The 20,555-nt window shown below is 37.3% G+C and overlaps 1 protein-coding gene across 1 annotated transcript in view; it reads right to left on the bottom strand.

Annotated features, from left to right (window-relative positions):
- The window catches only part of LOC150108654 (BAI1-associated protein 3-like), a 175,549-nt gene that overhangs the window by 54,057 nt on the left and 100,937 nt on the right, over nucleotides 1-20,555 (bottom strand). The window contains exon 6 of the mRNA XM_090390496.1: nucleotides 973-1,060. Coding sequence (XP_090246622.1) covers nucleotides 973-1,060 — 88 coding nt within the window. The remainder of the gene's footprint in view (nucleotides 1-972; nucleotides 1,061-20,555) is intronic.

The following is a 20,555-nucleotide window of genomic DNA, read 5'->3' as shown; positions in this document are numbered from 1 at the left end:
TGCATATTACGATTTTGTACTGCACTCCCTGAAGGTCTCTGCAACCAAGATGAAATACCGGAACAATTAAACATTGGTTTTAATCCTCAGTGCTGTTTTTACTCCATTAAGCCTGTAATAAGAATTATTTAAGGATGTTCTGTAAATTTTTAATGTTAGATGTTCCACCACTGTAGTGATAAATCATGAGATCGTATAGGTCTGACAGTATTTTTCTTTGATCTCTCAATTATCTTGAAGTTGAAAGTTTATTATACTCTAACCAAGTGAAAAAATAAACTTTCAACATCTTTCTCTAAATCCAGAGTAATTTATTAAAAAAGGGTGGCACACCATTTGGCAACTCCTATAGGTAGAGATGACCTGCTAATGCTTCTGCCTGGTATTTCCACTAGGGCCTGGCTCCCACTGAAGAGACCTCAATAAAGGTCGAAACTAGTCTGGGTAGTGGCCCTTCCTTTAATGCATAACATTAGACATATCTGCAAGGAGATGTGTTTTGCATTATAGGAGATACTGAGTTAGGAGTGTTGGTAGCTTTCTCCACCTTTGCAACGAGTTGCCCTGGTGTTGTATCACTTTACCCTAGTCCTGAAGATACTTCAGGCGCAAACTTTGTTTGCTCACACTTGGATAAAGGATTAAACTAATTTTATTATTATCTCAATTATCTGATATTCATTTATAACTAAATCTTCAATTAAACAACCTCTGAATGGGTTAGCATATTATCTGATTGCTGGGGTAGTACTATGTAACTGTACATTCTGCCAACCATACACTCAGTTAACCAACTACTAAATCAATTTCCCAATAGGATCAGATAACTGTGAGATTACTGTTATTACTTGACTTCTATGAAATCACGGTTCATGATAAGAGAAATCTAAATCAACAAAAATATTAAAATTTCAAATAAATTTCCATTCTCTTATCTAATTTAAATGACAAATTATGAAAGAAACCTCTCACTTTTATTTTTTCACAAACTTCTCCAACAAAATAGATACCACTTCCTTTTATTTCTCCCACTGGAATTTCTGATGGATCAGTGTAATCACTATTAAGGAAAAGAAGTCAAAAATAATTAATATGTTTAAAATATAGAAAAGATGATGATGAATAATGTCTAATATAGAATTCTCTCATAAAAATGTCTATAAAAGAATAAAATGAAAAACTGCATCTTAAAACTGCAGTATTTACAGATTAACACTATTCTGAAGCTCTATAGTCGCAAGACTCGTTGCAGGAGGTCAAATTTTCAAAAGCCCAATAGATATCATAACCACTTCTCGAACACATTTAGCACTGAGGTATTCCTTAACAAAGTTGGGGGGGGGGTGCCTTAATGCCAAATATGTTCCATTTATTCATTACTCTCCATGTACAAAAAAATATACTTTCAAATTACTCTTAAATAGCTTTTAGGGATGACATTTGTTTTCCCACTGCCTAGTACCTATGCATTATTTGCACCTCTACCTATTTGATAGGCACCTCAATTTAGATGTATTAATATTAGCATCCCTTTTTTTTTGTTGGAAGTTTATTTTGCACTTGGTGCAAAAGAAAAAAAAAAAAAGTGATAGTCAAATTTAGACTAAATTTAGTTTAATTTAGTATAGTTTAATATAATCTCCTACCATGCAAAGCACATCTCCTTGCGAACATGTATTGTGCTATGCATTAATCTGTCTGATGTGTAGCTAAGTGGAATTTGGATTTTACACAGGTCTTGCATACTTTGTGCTAACACGCATTATTATTATTATTATTCAGGACTCCATGGAGTCGAAAGACTCATCGTGGGAGGTCCTTCCTAAGAACATAAAGTCTGTCAAGACTCATCGAGGGGAAATCCCCCCTAAGAAACACAAAGTCTATCATACCACTCCTTAAACTCATTGACCGTTCTCGCTCTCACCACTCCATCAGGCAATGCATTCCACAGTTCAACCACCCTCCACGCAAAGAAACCACTCCTCATCCTCTTGCTCACAGTTTCCTTTTGTAACTTCCAGGGATGGCCTCTTGTCATCACTCCTTCTCGCTGTTCAACCAAGTGAAAGAACTCCCCGGTATCAACCCTGTAACCACCTCTCAACAGTTTAAAAGTCTCAATCATATCACCTCTCCTTCTTCTATCCACCAAACTCTGCAGTCCACATTCCCTCGGCCGATCCTCATAACTATCCTTGTACAGTCCTGAAACCATCTTTGTCATCCGTCTTTGTATCCTTTCCACAGTTAATTTATCCCCTTTAAATCCTGAAGACCAAATTGGAGAACAATAGTCCAAGATCAGAGACTTATACAAGGGAACGATAACCCTCTTATCTCTGCAGGTCAGTGTCCTTCTCATAATTGCAGCAATCCTCTGTGTTACCTTGACCACCTTTGCAATATGTCCCCTAAACTTCAGGTTTCTATCAACCCCAGATCTCTTGTCTCCTCTACTTCCTCCAGCATAACTCCTCCCATAGAGTATGCTGCATCCCATTGATGTTTCCCAAACCTCAAGACCTTACATTTTGCTGCATTAAACTGACACCCCTATTCATGAAGGCAGGCTTAAGATCAATTCCAGTTGACAACTGGAGAAACTTTAGTGGCCCCTTCTTTTAATGCATAGCACTATACATGTCCACAAGGAGATGTGCTTTGCATGGTGGGAGATACTGAGACAAGGAGCGATGAGAGCTTGGTCCACCTTTGCTACGAGTTGCCAACAGATGCACCACCTTACCTCAGTCCTGAAGATAATTTCAGGCACAAACTTTGTTTGCTCACACTTGGATAAAGGGTTAAACTAAATTTATTATTAGCATCCCTTTCTCTTCCTGTCTGTCAAGTTCTGCAGAACATATACCATCACTCTGTCTTTTTACTAATTCTAAGGTCCTAAGACAATTTTAGTTGCCTCATCTCTACACTCTCACTCTCTCTCTCTCTCTAATGTTTTCTTATCACGTGGATGTCCATTGACAAGATCTGTGTAAAATCCAAATGTGGCAATGCATGACCGCAAAATTCGGCGTAAACATTTTCGCAGTAAGACATTTTGCATTAATTTTTGTAAATAATCAATGGACGATAAAGAGTATTATGAATAAAATAAAACGGCAAATCTTTATTAAGGTGAATGCCAGTGATACATAATATAATGAAATCATTTAAAAATTGTGCAAATTAAAAGAGATGCTGCATAAATAATTAACTTTTTACTGCTGATCATCAATTCAACAAACCCATCAGTAAAATGCTCATTGGAAAAAATGCTAATGCTCTGAAGTATTTAATTTTCATGTTGAGTTCAGCATCTGTTTGATAGCGTAACTTCAAACCAATGGCAACAAATTTGCGATAAAGATTTTGTGCCATATGAAATAAACAACCTGTTATAGTTGTTGATGTAAATGTTAGAAAAAGCTTTGATAGTTGCTTTCTTGAAGTCAACCATTAATGTTTTGGGATCTAATGATGAACGTAAGCCTCTTAAGGCACTGAATAATCTGCTGTAAGTTAATTCTGATTTTCCACCCCTAAGGATTCCACAGCAAAAAACTGCCGTGGAATCCTTAGGGGTGGTCTCGTGCCAGTCCCAAGCCTGGATAAAGGAGGATGGTCGGTCAGATGAGCATCGATGCTCTGACTGTAAAGAAAAAACATGCTTGTTATGTGATGCCTATACAATCAACAGCTTCAACATGCTGGCTCGGACGTCACCCAAATCAACAAGGTCCAAGATACCAATTGAGCAATTGGGGATTGGATCGAAAAGTGGGATACCGAAAGGAAACAGAAACTGAAACCAACAGAACTATTATCAGTAGGAACATCAAATGTACAGATACTTTGAATGGCAGGAAAATTAGAATTACTTTGCAAGGAAATGAAGAGATATCAGTGTGATATACTAGGACTGGATGATGGACATTAGCAGAAAAGATAAATAGATGGAAAGTCATATGGTCATGGCATGATACCAAGAACGATGCAGGAGTTGGTTTCCTTCTTAGCAAAAAAGCTAGAAAATCACTCTCAGGATACAATCCAGTCAATGAACGAATCATAGCAGCAAGATTTCAAGCAAACCATTTAATATATCAATAGTCCAGATATGCACCCACATCTGACAGCACAGATGAGGATATTGACTTATTTTACAAAGATCTGACAGAGACAATAGAAACAATATCAAAGCAAGATGTACTAATTATTGGAAGAGATTAGAATGTCAAAGTTGGAATGTATAATGATGGTTGGGAAAGAGTCATGGGAAAATATGATTTCGGAGAAAGAAATGAACAAGGTGAAGAAATGTTAGAATTTGGTGTGGACCACAATATGATGATCTGTAACACAAGATTCCAGCAAAAGGAGTGTAGAAAATGGATGTGGGGATCAAATGATGGAAAAACCAAGAACATGATTGATGTGATTATGATTAAAAGAAGATGGATAACATCAGCACAGCAGTGTCAAACTTTTCAAGGAACAGATGTAGATTTGGATCATAGTTTAGTTATTGCAAACATCAAGTTGAAATAAAAAAAGAAAATATAAACCCCTTTATCAGAAACGAAGAGAGCAAGAATAAATGAAGCAGAAATAGGAAGAAGGTACAGACAGTGTTAAAGGAGAAACTTAAAAGTGTGGACAAAGAAAAATATTTGAATCTAAGAGTGAAAGGAGTAATGAAGGCACTAGAAGATGCAGTTGAAGAAATGATCAAGAAGAAACAGTACCAGAAGAAGAAACGATCAAGAAGAAATGGATTAGACAAGAAACACTGATGTTAGTACAGGAGAAAAGAATGTTGAAATAAGAAGGGATACATCAGAACAAATAGAGGACCAATATAGAAGAAAGTGTAATGAGGTGAAAAAAAGCCGTCAGCCAGATAAGATGAAATGGTTAGAAGCCCAATGCAATAATATAGAACAGTGCCATGGAGACCATAAAACTAGGGAGGTATACAAAATGATTAGAATCATTAATAGAAGGTGGGAACCAAAACAGACCACAGTTAAAGATGAAAAAGGCAAAGTATTGATGTATAAAGATAAAATTGTACAGCGATGGACAAGATACTGTAGTGAGTTATATGAAAAAAAGCTAGTTGGGAAACTGACTGAAGAATTGAAGCAGGTGTCACCACCAGGTAATGAATATGATATGGAATCGCTCAATTGGCATCGCGGACCTTGTTGAACCGGGCGACGTCCGAGCAGGAATGTTATAGCTGTTGATCGCATATGCATGAGATAACAATCATGTTTTTTCTTAACGCGGCAGAGCATTGACCCTCCTCCTTTATCCAGGCTTGGGGATTGGCATGAGACCCCTAAGGATTCAATGGCGACTTTTTGCTTTATGGCAAATCAGAATTAACTTATATCAGATTATTCAGTGCCTTAAGGGGCTTACATTCATCATTAGATCCCGAAATATTAATGGTTGACTTCGAGAAAGCAACTATCAAAGCTTTTTCTAACATATTTACATCAACAACTATAACAGGTTGTTTATTTCATATGGCACAAAATCTTTATCGAAAAAATGTTGCCATTGGTTTGAAGTTACGCTATCAAACAGATGCTGAACTCAACATAAAAATTAAATGCTTCAGAGCATTAGCATTTTTTCCAATGAGTGATGTTACTGATGGATTTGTTGAATTGACAATCCGCAGCAAAAAGTTAATTATTTATGCAGCATCTCTTTTAATTTGCACAATTTTTAAATGATTTCATTATATTATGTATCACTGACATTCACCTTAATAAAGATTTGCCTTTTTATTGAATTTATAATACTCTTTATCATCCATTGATTATTTACAAAAATTAATGCAAAATGTCTTAAACTGAAAATGCCGTACGCCATAAATGTTTATGACGAAAATGTTTGCGGCATATTTTCCTAGAACCATGGCAATGTGAGTGCCTTAGACAATAGCAATGTTATCACTTCATTATTCCTACTTGACAGAAATCCCTTATCCCTGAAGAGTTCACTTATCCAAGCACCAAAATTCAATGGTCTGTTGGAAGTTTTTTCCCAATTGGTTAGACTATAATAAATTTAGTTTAATCCTTTATCCAAGTATCAGGAAACAAAGTTTGCACCTGAAGTATCTTCAGGACTGAGGCAACTCTTGATAAAGGTGGACCAAGCTCTCATCACTTGTCTTAGTATCTCCCATAATGCAAAGCACATCTTCTTGCAGACATGTATAATGCTATGCATTAAGGGAAGGGCCACTACCCAGACCAGTTTTGACCTTTATTGAGGTGTGTTTAAGCAAAGACCTCTCTAAAAATTAGGTGATCCACACCAGACCACTCCCTACTAGTGATTGAAGGACCATCCAACTCAGCATTGTTCCACTCAGTGACAGGCTCACCCCATTACCAAGAAGATCTTCTCAGCATTGGCTCTACCCAGTGACAGGCTCATCCCACCACTAAGCAGAACCACTTATATTCCAGAAAAAAGAACCCACTGACAAGCCCCCCCCCCCATGGGCCATGCCGGAGAACACCCTCCGCAGAGACTCAAATCATTCAGGCAAATCCCCCAAAATCTAAGCTCCCCTTAGCGGGAGCAAAATTCCAGAAGAAACTTAAGAGAGCAAAGCTCGTAGGTTTCTTCTGGAATAAAGTTTTATTCCAGAAGAAACTCATAAGTTTTACAATCAGGATAAAGGATTAAACCAGATTTATTATATTCAATTCAAGACAAGCCTCGATTAAAGAATTTAATAAAGCAATGAGCAACCCACTCCTGCCCCTGCACCAGACTCTCATAAATCCACATGGTCTTCGCCTAAAATCTAGAAAGCCTCTCTGGTCCATGAACGAACTCTCTTCAGCTGCCCTGCCATCAACACCTGACATGTGGAGAGAATACTGGTCCAACAATCTCCCAATAAACGGCTTCCTGGTAGAAGATCGCTGTGCTCTGCAGCCTGGTTTTGCTCTTCCTAGGAAGATTTGGTCATCAATCAACAGGATCAGAACTAATCACGGCAAATGTAGCTACCTACTACATAAATGGGGCTGTCAAACCACCCTTATTGTGATCATTTTCCCGTGGCTCAGACGATTACTCATATTGTGTATGACTGCCCAAGGAGCCAATTTCATAGTGGTGGCCTACAGGACATCCACAAGGTGATGGATGAGGCCTTGGATTGGCTTTCCAGACTGGATATTGATCTGTAGTTGTAATTACTTTTGCTTTTTTTAAAAAAGGAAGACTTGGAAAGCAGTTTGTGCCCTTTTATGTAATGAACTTTTACATGTTAAGGTTTTCATCATTTGTTTCTGGATGTTGTGATTGTACATTTCACTTGTCAGTTTCACAAAGCCATATGCGTAAATAAATTATATTCAATGGTCTCTACCATTATATGAATTATTATTCCCAATTTAACATCAGCAACAAGTAAATATCTCCTCTCAAACTTTGAATAATATCACTGATATATAAATTAAACAATAGTGGTCCAAGAATAGAACTCTGGTAAGTAGCTTGTCATCTTTCTCTTTAGAGAGAGGTAACAAGCTCATACAACCACATACACATCTAACTGGTTTATCTGTGAATTACCTCTGTAAGCAGGTTAACAAATGATTATCCATCTCCATTCTCCTAAATTCACAGGTATTTTATCAGGTGTCCAAATTGTAGAAAAATCACTGTATAATGCTCCCTGATAGATATCAGAGAGTTGTATAATGGGGGATCAGTATCAGACAGTAGGAAAGGTGATGTTCAGTTGTTTGCAGATGATGTGAAGCTTGAGAGGGTTATTAGTAATAGTGCTGGTGTTTTGGCTCTTCAAGAGGATTTGAATTAGTGCTGGAAAGTTGGGCAAAGACATTGGGATGTCAGTTTAATGCAACTAAATGATGTAAGGTTTTATAATTTGGGATCCACAGAAGGGATTCTTCATACTTATTTGGTGGAGTTATACTGAAAGTGGAGGAAGCAAGGGATCTTGGGATGATTATGAGCAGAGATTTAAAGTTCTGGGGTCATACTGCAAAGACATCTCAGAGAACTGCAGTAATGTTGAGGAGAGCATTGACTATGAGAGATAAAAATGTGCTGGTCCCAATGTATAAAGCTTTGATCAGACCACATCTGGAATTCTGTACTCATATCTGGTCACCAGAATTTTGAAGGGGGATGAAGTAACCTTGGAGAGGGTGCAGAGACGAATAACAAAAATGATGTCAAGACTGTACAATGTTGATTATAAGGATAGACTGAGGGCATTTGGACTGCAGAGGTTGGTGGACAGAAGGCCAGGGGGGGAGGATATGATCGAGACATTTAAACTGTTGAAGGGTTATTATCATATTAACACTGAGGAGATTTTTCATATGGTAGAACAAGGACCAGAGGTCATCTCTAGAAGTTACAAAAGGAGGTAGTGAGTAAAAGGGTAAGAAGTGAGTTTTTTGCATAGAGAGTGGTAGAAGCATGGAATGCATTTCCTGAGAGGGTGGTGAACATGCAGACTGTGGATGATTTTAAGGAGTGGTATGATAGACTGTGTGTTCACTAGTATTGACCTCCCACAATGAGTCATGTGACTCCATGGGGGGGTGAGGAAAATAATAATAATAATAAAAATAAGCATCTTCTGTTCAATACAGTTATAACCCTATTATAAAACTTTTTTTTTTTAATTCGTCTGGGGGCAGAGACGAATTTAAAGACGAATTTCCCCTGTTCTTCTGCTGTCCCATTATAAAATGTTATTAGGTTACTGAAGCAGGACTGTCTCTTAAGAAATTTATGCAACTCTCTGTAAAATTTCTTGATCCCTTCAATCCAGTTTTGTATTCAATCCAATCCCTAACCAGCCTCTCTGACACCATCATCATCATTATATCTGATACATAAACTGGCCTATACTTTGCCATCACTTGTTTGAATTCTCCCTTATGCAATGGTAGTATTATTCTTCTAGACTGTTCTTTTTTGCTGGATTCATGTTAAAAAACCAAGCAAGAAACTAATTTGCTTCTTCCTGCATTCCCTTAATATATATGTTAATATCCCATCCAGTCCAACCATCTTCAAAACACTTCACATTTCTGAACTTCCAGTTCCTCCTTTCCAATTGTATTCATCGCTACATTGAAATCTCCTACATGAACATGAAATGGACAAAATACTCATTGAATACTTTTACTATATCTTCAGAAGATATGATCTGTGCATTATCTCCAGCAAGTGAAGTCAGTCTTCCATACTCAATCTTTCTTTTGCATAATGAAAATTTTCTAGGATTTTATTTTGTCTCCTTTCATATACCAGTTTTTTTCATAATCACATAATGAATACCCTCTTTTTTAAATCTCCTCCATAACATAGGCTTCTTCTACAGTACCTGCATAATTTCATGCAGATGGCACTTCACCCCACTCTATTTATCTTCTTAACTTTAGAGATACAATCTACCACTTTCATAAAAAACTGATCATGTCACAATGGTTCACCAATCTTTCCTTAGTGTCAGTCTCAAGCTCTACAGTTCAAACAAGTTTCTTGTTCAGTGAAGCTTGTACCAACCCAGCTACTTCCCATATCAAACCCACATGATCACTAACTGTGGCATCATAATAATATCACTATGAACTGTACCTAGTAGGCTACATGATAGAGGTTGACTTCACTACTTGTATGTGGATAATATATGACTTTTTCACATAAATTCAACCTTGGTATCTTCCTGGGTCTGGCTCCCAATGATGAAACTCAATAAAAGTTGAGCCTGATCTGGGTAGTAACTCTTCATATAATTCAGAGCAATATATACACATCCAAAAGGAAGTGGGCTTTGCATGAGGGATACTAAGGCAATTGATGTGAAGCCAACAGCCTTTATATACAAGTAGCCTAGTCATGAAGATACTACACAAAAGCTTTGTTTACTTACATTTGGATAAAGGATAATTAAGGAAATTAAACAATATAATTTCTTGTTCATGTATAATTTAATTTCCTTAAGATCAAATCCAAACCTCTTGATCCTAATGTTCAATCTACTACATGTTACCTAAGACATTAGTCCTTCAAGAATTCTAGAAATTCTTGCAGTCTGTCTGTTGTCTCAAAAATGCTATATCTATCATATTTCATTCATAACGTTTGACAGATGGCAGTACATGTGTCTCACTGGAACCAGTGATTCGGGAACTAACTAATTTTATCATCACCATAATGTATGACAAAAGGACCTCCTAAATGAGTCTGTGACTCCATGGAATCTTAGGATAATAACAATTTAATAATATTTTATAGTAATTACTAAAGAAAGAGCCATATGACTTTGTGGACTTTATGGTGATGATAAAGCTCATCGTACCATTCCTAAAACACATTCAAATTTTCTGCAGACATCACACTTTCAGGCAATGCATTCCAATCATTCACAACTCTGCATGCAAAAAAAACCTACCTCTCACTCACATCCTCCTTATACAGCTTCCAGGGATGACCTCTTGTTCTCCTCCCATTTTATGAAAAACCTCTTTAACATTAATCCTATAACAATCCCTTACTAACTTATACATCTCAATCATATCACCCCTCATCCTCCTATCTACTAGACTCTGCAAATCACATCGTCTCAATCTTTCATCATATTCAACATTCCAGAGATCAGAAACTATTTTAGTCAATCATCCCTGAACCCTCTCCAACATCTCATCTTTTTAAAATCCAGGTGACCAAATCTGTGCAGGGTAGTCCATATGTGGTCTAATCAGAGTTTTTATACAATGGAATCATAATCTCCTTACTTCTACAAGTCGGTGTCCTCTGCATCATTGCCAGAATTCATTGCGTTGTCCTCACAATTTTTGCAATGTGTCCTCTAAATTTTAGATCCTTAACTACCATCACCCCTAGATTTCTTATATCCTCCACCTCCAACAATATATCCTCACAAAGAGTAAATTCGACATCCATTTTTGTTTTCAAAATTTTATGCTCATAATCCAATATTCACATCCATATGTTGCATGATGTAGATAGATGTCCTCGAGCAACTCTAGAAATTAATTCTCCTTACACATTTCCTGCTTCTAATAAATGTTTTCTTAGTTAAAGTTGCCCATTATTATTACTTGCTCACTCACTAATCTCATCTGTCTAAATACTTTGGATCACCTCCCTTTACATTTATTGGCTTATAGTATCACATATTAAATCCATTACATATTTAAAATTCCTGCTCATACAGGAATTTTAAACTTTATAAAAAACATACTCAAAATATGCTTTGAGTATGCTTTTTATGTTTATGCTTGTTGATTCCTTCAACCACCACTTGGAAGGATCAGAATCTTCTGTTATCATCAATATCTGTTCCCCTTTTTAAAGCCTGTCTGTTGTCTCAAAAATGCTATATATATATTATTCATATCATTATACTGCCATCTGTCAACTGTGTCTCAGTGGAATCAGTTGGGGGGGTTACCTAATTTTATTGTTGTCACAAAGACCACATGAATAATGACCTGAGATGTAATGTGACTCGTGTGTTGAGAAATCTCAGGTTAATGCTAACAGATTGTGCAGCATGATGCAAAGTTCAGGGGAAGAGTAATAATAATGAATGACAATAGTGAAAATGTGTCAAAAGAGAAGTGCTAATAATAATAATTATTATTATTATTCAGGACTCCATGGAGTCGAAAGACTCATCGTGGAAGGTCCTTCCTAAGAACATAAAGTCTGTCAAGACTCATCGAGGGGAGATCCCCCCCCTAAGAAACAGAAAGTCTATCATACCACTCCTTAAACGTTGACCGTTCTCACTCTCACCACTCCATCAGGCAATGCATTCCACGGTTCAACCACCCTCCACACAAAGAAATCACTCCTCACCCTCTTGCTCACAGTTTCCTTTCGTAACTTCCAGGGATGGCCTCTTGTCATCACTCCTTCCCGCTGTTCAACCAAGCAAAAGAACTCCCCAGTGTCAACCCTGTAACCACCTCTCAACAGTTTGAAAGTCTCAATCATATCACCTCTCCTTCTATCCACCAAACTCTGCAGTCCACATTCCCTCAGCCGATCCTCGTAACTATCCTCCTTGTACAGTCCTGAAACCATCTTTGTCATCCGTTTTTGTATCCTTTCCACAGTTAATAATATTAGAATAATATTCTAATATTATTACACCAGCCCTCTATGGAGTCAAAAGACTCATCATGGGATATGTAAATCCTTAGAATTAATCTGAGGATGGAAGATAACTATATGTAAGAAATGGACTGTATTTGAATGTGGAAGGACACAGGCATTGGGAGAGATTGTTGTATGGGCCAATGAGAGTGTTTGGGCAGAGAAACTTGAGTTTCAAGGGTGGATGATCTGTGGAGATAGCTGCCAGGGAGATGGAAGAATGTATGGTATATTGCAGAGGCAAATAGTCTGGAAGGCATAATGATAAGTATAAGAATACTGATAATGAACTAATGCTTCACTATATATATATATATATATATATATGCCAGAAGTATGAGAAATAAAGGAAAAGAACAGGTGGTATTAACAGCCTCAGCATATTCAAAGATTGTTGGAATAATTGAAGTGTGGTCGACAGAAGATGATCTGAAATGAAATGAAGTAGAAGGATAGAACATATTTCAGTAGGATAGGAAGGATAAACAGGGTAGAGTGTTACGTATTATAACTGATTAGTCTTCTCTTAGGGTTAGAATTTAGAACGAAATGGCAATAATGGTTTTGAGAATATATGTTGTGATGTGGAGACAGGATATTTGGTGGGATGTTGCTCAGGGGCAGAGGGTGATGAGCAGGAAATGTTTACACAGGTTACTGTGGCAAGTTTTAGCAATGAACATTATGGGATGTTTTAACTATAGAAGTATACACTGGGCAGAGGAAACAATATATAGTAGCAAGGGAATGGAATTCTTGAAGGACAAATGTCTTAAGCAACATCTAGTCGAGTGAACATCAGGATCAAGAGGTTTGGATTTGGTTTTAAGCAAATTAAATTATACATGAATAAGAAAATATATTCCTGTTTTATCCTTTATCTAAGTGTATGTAAAAAAAAGCTTGTGTGTACTATTTTCAATTGGCTACTTGTATATCGAGGCTGTTGACTTCGCATCAATTGCCTTAGTATCCCCAATATGCAAAGCCTACTTCTTTTTGGATGTATATATATTGTTCTGAATTATGAGAAGAGTCACTACCTAGACCCGTTTCAACCTTAATTGAGGTTTCATCAATGGGAACCAGAACTAGAAGATACCAAGGTTGGATTAATGTAAAAGTCATATATTATTCACATACAAGTAATGAAGTGAATTTCTATATACAAGCAGCCTAGTCATGAAGATATTTCAAACTTTGTTTGCTTACATTTGGATAAAGGATTAAACAAGAATATAATTTCTTGTCATGTATAATTTACTTTGTAACCAAGTGAAAAACTTTCTACATTACAGGATCTGATTGTATCTAAGATAATATCCTTGCTCTTAGCTGTTGAGGGTGCCTATGAACAGAGGATGAACAGACATGCAAAACCATCAAGAAGAATGTAATTTATGTGGAATTATAAGGTAGGTGCCTATAATAATCTTAGAAATCAGTTTGTGGTAGTTCTATGGATGGAAGAATTAGAAGAAAGGTGGAGAGGGAAATATCAGAAGTGCATCAGAGTTAGTTAAGAAATATTTAACAGCAACAATGCTAAATTGAGTACCTCAAGTGAAAAGATAACACGATTTGGTGTAAGGTGGGTGATTAATGAAATCAAACAGGAACTGCATTTGAAAAGAGAGTATGAAAAAAGTATAAAGAGAATGGTGGAGACAGTTTCATGAGGAATATAAGAGATAAGCCAGGAAAGTGACTAGTATAGTAAGAAAGAAAGAAAAATCTGGAGTAGAGGGGACTAGCATTGCGATCCATGGAAAATCTGAAGGAATTTCTTTTGTTATATGGTTATCATGAGAAGAAATGATTGTGGACAAACAACTTTGCTAGATGGAAATTGGGTTCATGTGACCAATATACAAACATCCTGGAGTTGTTTAATGATCAGTTTATTGGAGTATTTCTTCTTGGAAAAGCAGGTTTTATTCCTAAGATGGGGAAAGTTGAAGGCTTAGAAGTGAATGAGCAGAATGTATTTTGAATACAAAATATCCTGGAAGTCAATAGGGCAATAGGACTGGATGTTATTTTGTCATGTGTTTTAAGAGAATGTGCTGAGGAATTGACAGCTCCACTGACTTGGTTGTTCCATGAAAGTCTAACTACTGGAAAACTATCCAAGGAGAGTAAGTAGAATAAGACAGCATCATTGCACAAGAATGGCAGAAGAATGGAGGTGTGAAACTATAGACCAATCTGTATTTCATCAGCAGTTATTAATATTTTAGAGATATTAGTGAGGATCACATACAAAATTGGCAGATGAGGATAATATTATCTATGAGGATGAGCATGGATTTATTAAGGGGCACTCTTGTTTCAGTAATCTGCTTGTCTTTTGTAATAAAGTAACAAGAAGAGTTGATTAGGGAAAGGCATAATACTTCCTTTTTTTTTTCTTTTCTCAATGGAATTTGATAGGGTACCACATGATAAGTTGTTGATATGCAAGTTGCAATGGGGGTTTATATATATATATATATATATATATATATTTTTTTTTTTTTTTATATCATGAAAGCAGGAATTTCTTTACATTTTGTTTGAACAGCTGGGAGTTGTAATCTTTGGGGAAGGCAGAGTGGTGGAGACTATTTCAAAGGACAGAAGTAAATGGAATGAAAGAAGATGTAGTGAAGTTGATTTGGTGAGTTTCAAGATGCAATGTAAAAGGATGACAGTTAGCAGTGGCTTTTTTTTTTAATGATTTTGGAGGAGAGTGGAGAAATAATAGTGGCCAATTCAGCAGAGCAATGTCAATGAAAGTATCTGTAGAAGAAGCACAAGGCAGAAACTGAATGTCTGTGAGAGAGAGAGATTGAAATGGATATGTGTGAGAGGATCATTAATTAGTCTGATTGGCCACTTCTGGATAGAATTGAATTGAATATTAGAGAGGATTTTGGTGCACCGCCCAAAATACGGGAGCAATATTCCATGACTGGGTGGATTTGAGCTTTGTATAGAGTTAGCAGCTGAGGTGTGAAGTAGTGTCTTGTGCAAAAAAATACACCAAGTTTTTTGGTGGCTGCAAAAGCTATAGTTGAAATATTATTATTATTATTATTATTATTATTACATAACACCTCCAGGGAGTCCAAAGACTCATGGAGGGAGGGTACCTACTCTACAACTCTCCATCTTCAACAACCACATCTACCTTCATTATCTACACCAATGCCATTTACTACTATTATTTTCACAGACAATCATAAATATCCATGCCCATGGCAGAATTCGAACCCACAACAGCATCGAACAATTTGTCCCCTTCCAAATTTTTGAGAGAAATGAAGCAAGAACAACTGGACGGTAGTTCATTGGTTGACTTTTATCACCTTTGGAATGGGCTGGATATGGATCTGTTTCCATGTTATAGGGTAGATGACAGTTCTGAGGCACAATATTTTAACACAATAGGCGAGATACTATCAGGACCAGATGTTTGTTTGTGTTCAGATTATTAAGAACTGAAATGCTTATTACAAAAATACTCTTTTCAGATGGCTTGAAGTTGTCCTTTTTTTATTTTATGGAAATTTGATCATCTAGAAGAGATGGAAAACATAACACAGTCAGTAAGTAATGATGATGCTCTTTTTTATGCGACTCCACAGATATCTTGTTTGTGTTCAGGTTATTAAGGAATTCTTCGAATTTCTTTTTGTTGGAAGACTATGGGAGACATGAAGGGAACTTTGCCCAGGTCATCAATGCAGGAATTGGAAGAGAAGAGATGCCAGTAATTTGGCCTTGTCTTTTGGTGATGTGACTACAGTACCTAAAGTTACACCCAATGGCCTTGGCAAGGCACCAGAAGGAGCAACTGCCATTTGGGCAAGAGGTGAGTTTGCAACATTTGGCCTTTTCAAAGTCCGACTTGGTGATGATTCTTTTGCAACTGTTGCGAGTTATAGCATAGGCAGAGAGAGCAGCTGGAGTTTTGGTCTTGAGCCAATTGTGGTAAGCAGGGTTTTTTTTTCTTTTACAGAATTGGCACTCTGTTTTTTTTTTGAGAACCAAGGCTTGGATGGTGGCTGAAAATTTTGAGTGGAATAAGGGATGAAAGCCTTCAGTCCTGTGAGGATGATTTCTGTTATTCAGTCTGAGCAGGTGTTTGGATCAGAAATGAAACAGTAGTGGACCATGGGAAGAAAGTGGCAGCAAGAGCTGTGTAATGTGTAGTTTGGACAGTTGAGGTGTACAATGGCTGTTTTAATATTGCCAGTTGGGGTTCTGAAAAGAATAGTAGTTCTAGTTTAGATGACTGTAAGTCATAGTGCACATCATTTATATTGCTGTTTAGGCCACGGATGTTGGTGAAGTGGATGTGAAAACTTTTTTTTTTTTTGGTAAGAATTAATGTTGGTGGGTTGCATGGTTGGATTTCTGTAGTCTATTATGATATTTTGGTCGGATAATCAGTTAGTGAATATTAGGGATCCTTTTTCCAAAACGAAATCCACTCCATGGATTCTCTTTCGAAAAGAGGATCATAATAAAGAACAATTTCATCTCTGGTGAAAGTGGTTTTTAGCATGTCTCACTGATTACCTTGGCAAAAAAAATCTAAAAACTTGCAGGAACAGGTCACACGATGCGTCTCCTGAACTGAAGAGAGGTCGGGGCACCCACCTTGCACTGACTTTCGTCACGTGAAGCTTCTCGTGAATGATACGAAAAATGGTTGTTATAGAAAGCCCAACCTGCTGAGATGTCTTTGAGCTTCAGTTGTCAGTCATTGAGCAGTTTCTCCTCAACAAGAGAGATATTTTCCTCAGTCATCACTTCCACAGGCCAACCATCACAAGGATCATCTTTGATGCTCTCTTTTCCCAGGTGAAACTGTTTAGCTCATTTCTTGACAGTGGAATATGAAGGAGAAGCTTCCCTATAAACACCATCCAATCATTGTTTGATAGCACTTATTTGGTGAAAAACTTTATCAAAATGCGGTACTCAATTTTTAACATTACAGCCAATTAGTGTGCCACATGTAAGTCAAACAGGTGCCTTCAACTGAATGATGCAGGTAGAGAGTTGAAACTGGTACACACTAAGATCCCATAGATGGTGCTTTCTGTCACACATACACACAGCATTTTAAAACTGGTACGAACTTTATATATCAGGCTGGAAACTTTTGGATACTACTTTATAGGTAACCCTTCTAGCCTGTGCCTTGTACTGTTCATGGGCTTGCTGATCATCTTTTTTTTTTTTTTTTTGACTATCTCCTATATACTGCCATTATCTCTCCCCTTCACTTTTAAATGCGATGGAACTGTTTTAAGCTCACTCTGTAGTTAGTCATAATACAGAGGGCTCAGACAGAAAATTCTGCATGTCTGGACTTTTCCAGAGAATTATTCTCATTTCTGTGAAAATTTGGTAATCTTGTTTTCACGGAAACAAGATTACCAAATTTTCACTGAATAAACTACATGAGGCTTGATTAAGTTGTTTATATAATGGAACCATAACTTTAGTCCTGCATGTGAAGATCCTCATCATCATCACTGCCATAATCTGATATGGTGACTTCCCAACTTGATGCTTAAACTTCAGGTCTTCAAAATCTCAGGTGATCCCTCGGATTACCCACCAATAAGCAACCTGAATGATCCTTTAACTCAGAAGTAGCTCTGCTCAGTGACATGCTTACATACTACTGAGCAGAACCACTCATATTCTAGAGAAAAGCATCCGTGGAGGCAACATCAGCGACAGGCCCATGCTGTCGCTGAGCAAAGCACTGCTCAGCGACAGTGGCTCTGCCCGATGGTAGGCCCACCCTACCACTCAACAGAGCTGCTCCCACTTCAGCAGAAATCCACATCAGTGGGAGCCAGACCCAGAAGTGATACCAAGGATAAAGTAATGCAGAAAATATTTCTATATACAAGTAGCCAAAAGGTGTCAGACCTTATTAGTAAAATACTCTGGATTAGCGATAGATGTAGAAAGTTTTTTCATTTGACTATACTATAAATTAAAGATGCCAAGAAATTATATTCTTGGTTTTATCCTTTATCTAAGTGTAAGCAAACAAAGTTTGCACGTGAAGTCACTTCATGACCGGGCTACTTTTGTATATAGAGGCTAATTGCCATTTACCATTTACCAACTGACTTCACATCAATTGGTAAATGGATTTTGGAGGAGATGTGAGTGAAGCAGATGAGAAAAAACAAAAAAGAAAAGGGTTCATTCTCTATAATTTGAGTAGATGTATGGATAATAAGGATGTGAGGGTGAGATTTTTTCCAAGGAAAGCAGTGAATGTGAGTAATAGAGACAAGTAAATCATCACCAAATAAGCTTAAAAAAAAGATCCAAAAGTTGTATAGGCTTCCTGAAATAATTACTCCTCAGACTCAAAAAGAGGTACTATACCATAAGAGTAATAATAAAAAATAACAGAGAGGTTGGTTAAAAGAGACTAATGACAAAAGAAAAAGAAGAATAAAAGAAAAAATAATCTTTGTTTGTTATTATAGGATGCACTTTTCTTTAGGGTGGAATTTAAGTGTGTTGTGAATGGTTTTCATAAATTGTTTAGGGAGATCAATGTGCATGACTTTATAGTGTGCAATGTGCTTATTACTACCAAAAGCACTTTTAAAATTCTAAAACAGAGTGTTAGAAGTGTGTGTGTGTGTGTGTGTGTGTGTGTGTGTGTGTGTGTGTGTGTGTGTGTGTGTGTGTGTGTGTGTGTGTGTGTGTGTGTGTGCGTGCGTGCGTGTGTGCGTGCCAAGAGACACACTTCTAGCACTAACGAAGTGCTAGAAGTGCGTCTAGCACTTTATATGCAACTGCAATTGCATATAAAGTGGAATGAAATGCAGATGATGGGATAATAAGATGGAAAAAGAGACAGCATGAAAGAAGTGTTGGTAGAAAATAAAGTATCATGATAGGGTAGCAGAAAAGGAAGAAACTGCATGTTTTGCTATTTCTTCCTTGACCTCACACACACACACAAATGCACACAGTATCATTCTCTTTCTAGATGTGCACATGTCAATTGAGATGATGGGAGAACAAGTTTGAAAAAAGACAGCATGAAAGAATGATGTCATGCCAGAGACAAGAAGAATGATAAGGCTGCAGTAACAGAAGAAATAGTGTATATGCTATTTCTTCCATTACTATTTTAGTCATACACATAACAAAGCATTAGCTTGTGGTACTGGGATAAATGTTTGCAAAGTGGTGCAGAGAAGAGAGAGTATGAAAGAGTGTTAGAGGAAGAGAAAGGCAGTAATGTATGGTGTTTTCATTATCAAAAAGTTCTGAAGCGTTTGATAAAATCATGTGTTCCTGCAGTGACAATAAGAGTGCTGCTTTTAGACAATTACAAGACTCTTGCAACAGAACAACTCCCAAAGGAATGGAAGAAAGGTGAAATTGTGTCACTTCACAGAGGTGGCGACAAAGCTAAGGCTACAAATTATAGGCCAATTTATATATCTCAAGTTGTAGTTAAGGTATTGGAGAGGTTAATGAGAGACAGAATACATAAATGGCTTGATGAAGTGGTATTCTTTGTCCTTGTAACAGATCAGCATGGATTTGTAAAAAGGAAGGTTGTGTTTTATCAACTTGCTTATGTACTATAACAAAGTGATGAATATTGGACAAGAGAGATGCATATACAGTAGTCTTATTCTTCTGCAGCTTCTCCCACTTAAGTGGGGTCACTGTTGATAATAATGAGTCTCCTCCACACCTTCCTGTCTTGGGCTGTCACCACATCCAAGTTCTTCATCCTCAAGTCCTCTTCTAAAAGCTCCCTATATTTCTCCAGAACCTTCTTCTCCCTCAGACATCTCAAGACCTCTTGCCTTAGCACTCTATCGTATGCTTTCTCCAGATCAATAAATGCCAGATGTAGCTCCCGTTGTTTCCCTCGATACTTTTCATCATCTGCCATAACCCAAAGATAGCATCTGTTGTTGATCTACCAGGCATGAAGCCAAATTGTTCCTTTGCAATCTCCACCTCCTTCCTCAATCTACCATCAAGAACCCTTTTTAGGATTTTCATTGTGTGGGACATCAACTTTATTCCTCTGTAATTTTTACAGTCTTGTGCATCCCCTTTACCCTTGTAGATGGAGAGAAGAGTACTCTCCCTCCATTCCTTGGGTATATTTTCCTGTTGGCAAACTTTCATGAACAGGTCCCACAGCTGGTCAATTCCCTCTTCCCCCAGTGCCTTCCATGCCTACACTGGAATTCTGTCGGGCCCACCGATTTTCCATTCCATATCTTCTTCATGGCCTCCATCACTTCCACTCTACTGATGTTCTGCACCATCCC

This window comes from Typopeltis vanoorti, chromosome 3 (assembly GCF_054136105.1).
Source record: "Typopeltis vanoorti isolate ZY-2024b chromosome 3, IOZ_Tvanoo_1.0, whole genome shotgun sequence".
In the NCBI taxonomy this organism is placed as follows: Eukaryota; Metazoa; Arthropoda; class Arachnida; order Uropygi; family Thelyphonidae; genus Typopeltis; species Typopeltis vanoorti.
The sequence above is the reverse complement of the archived record's forward strand: the minus strand, read 5'-3'. Positions and strand labels throughout refer to the sequence as shown.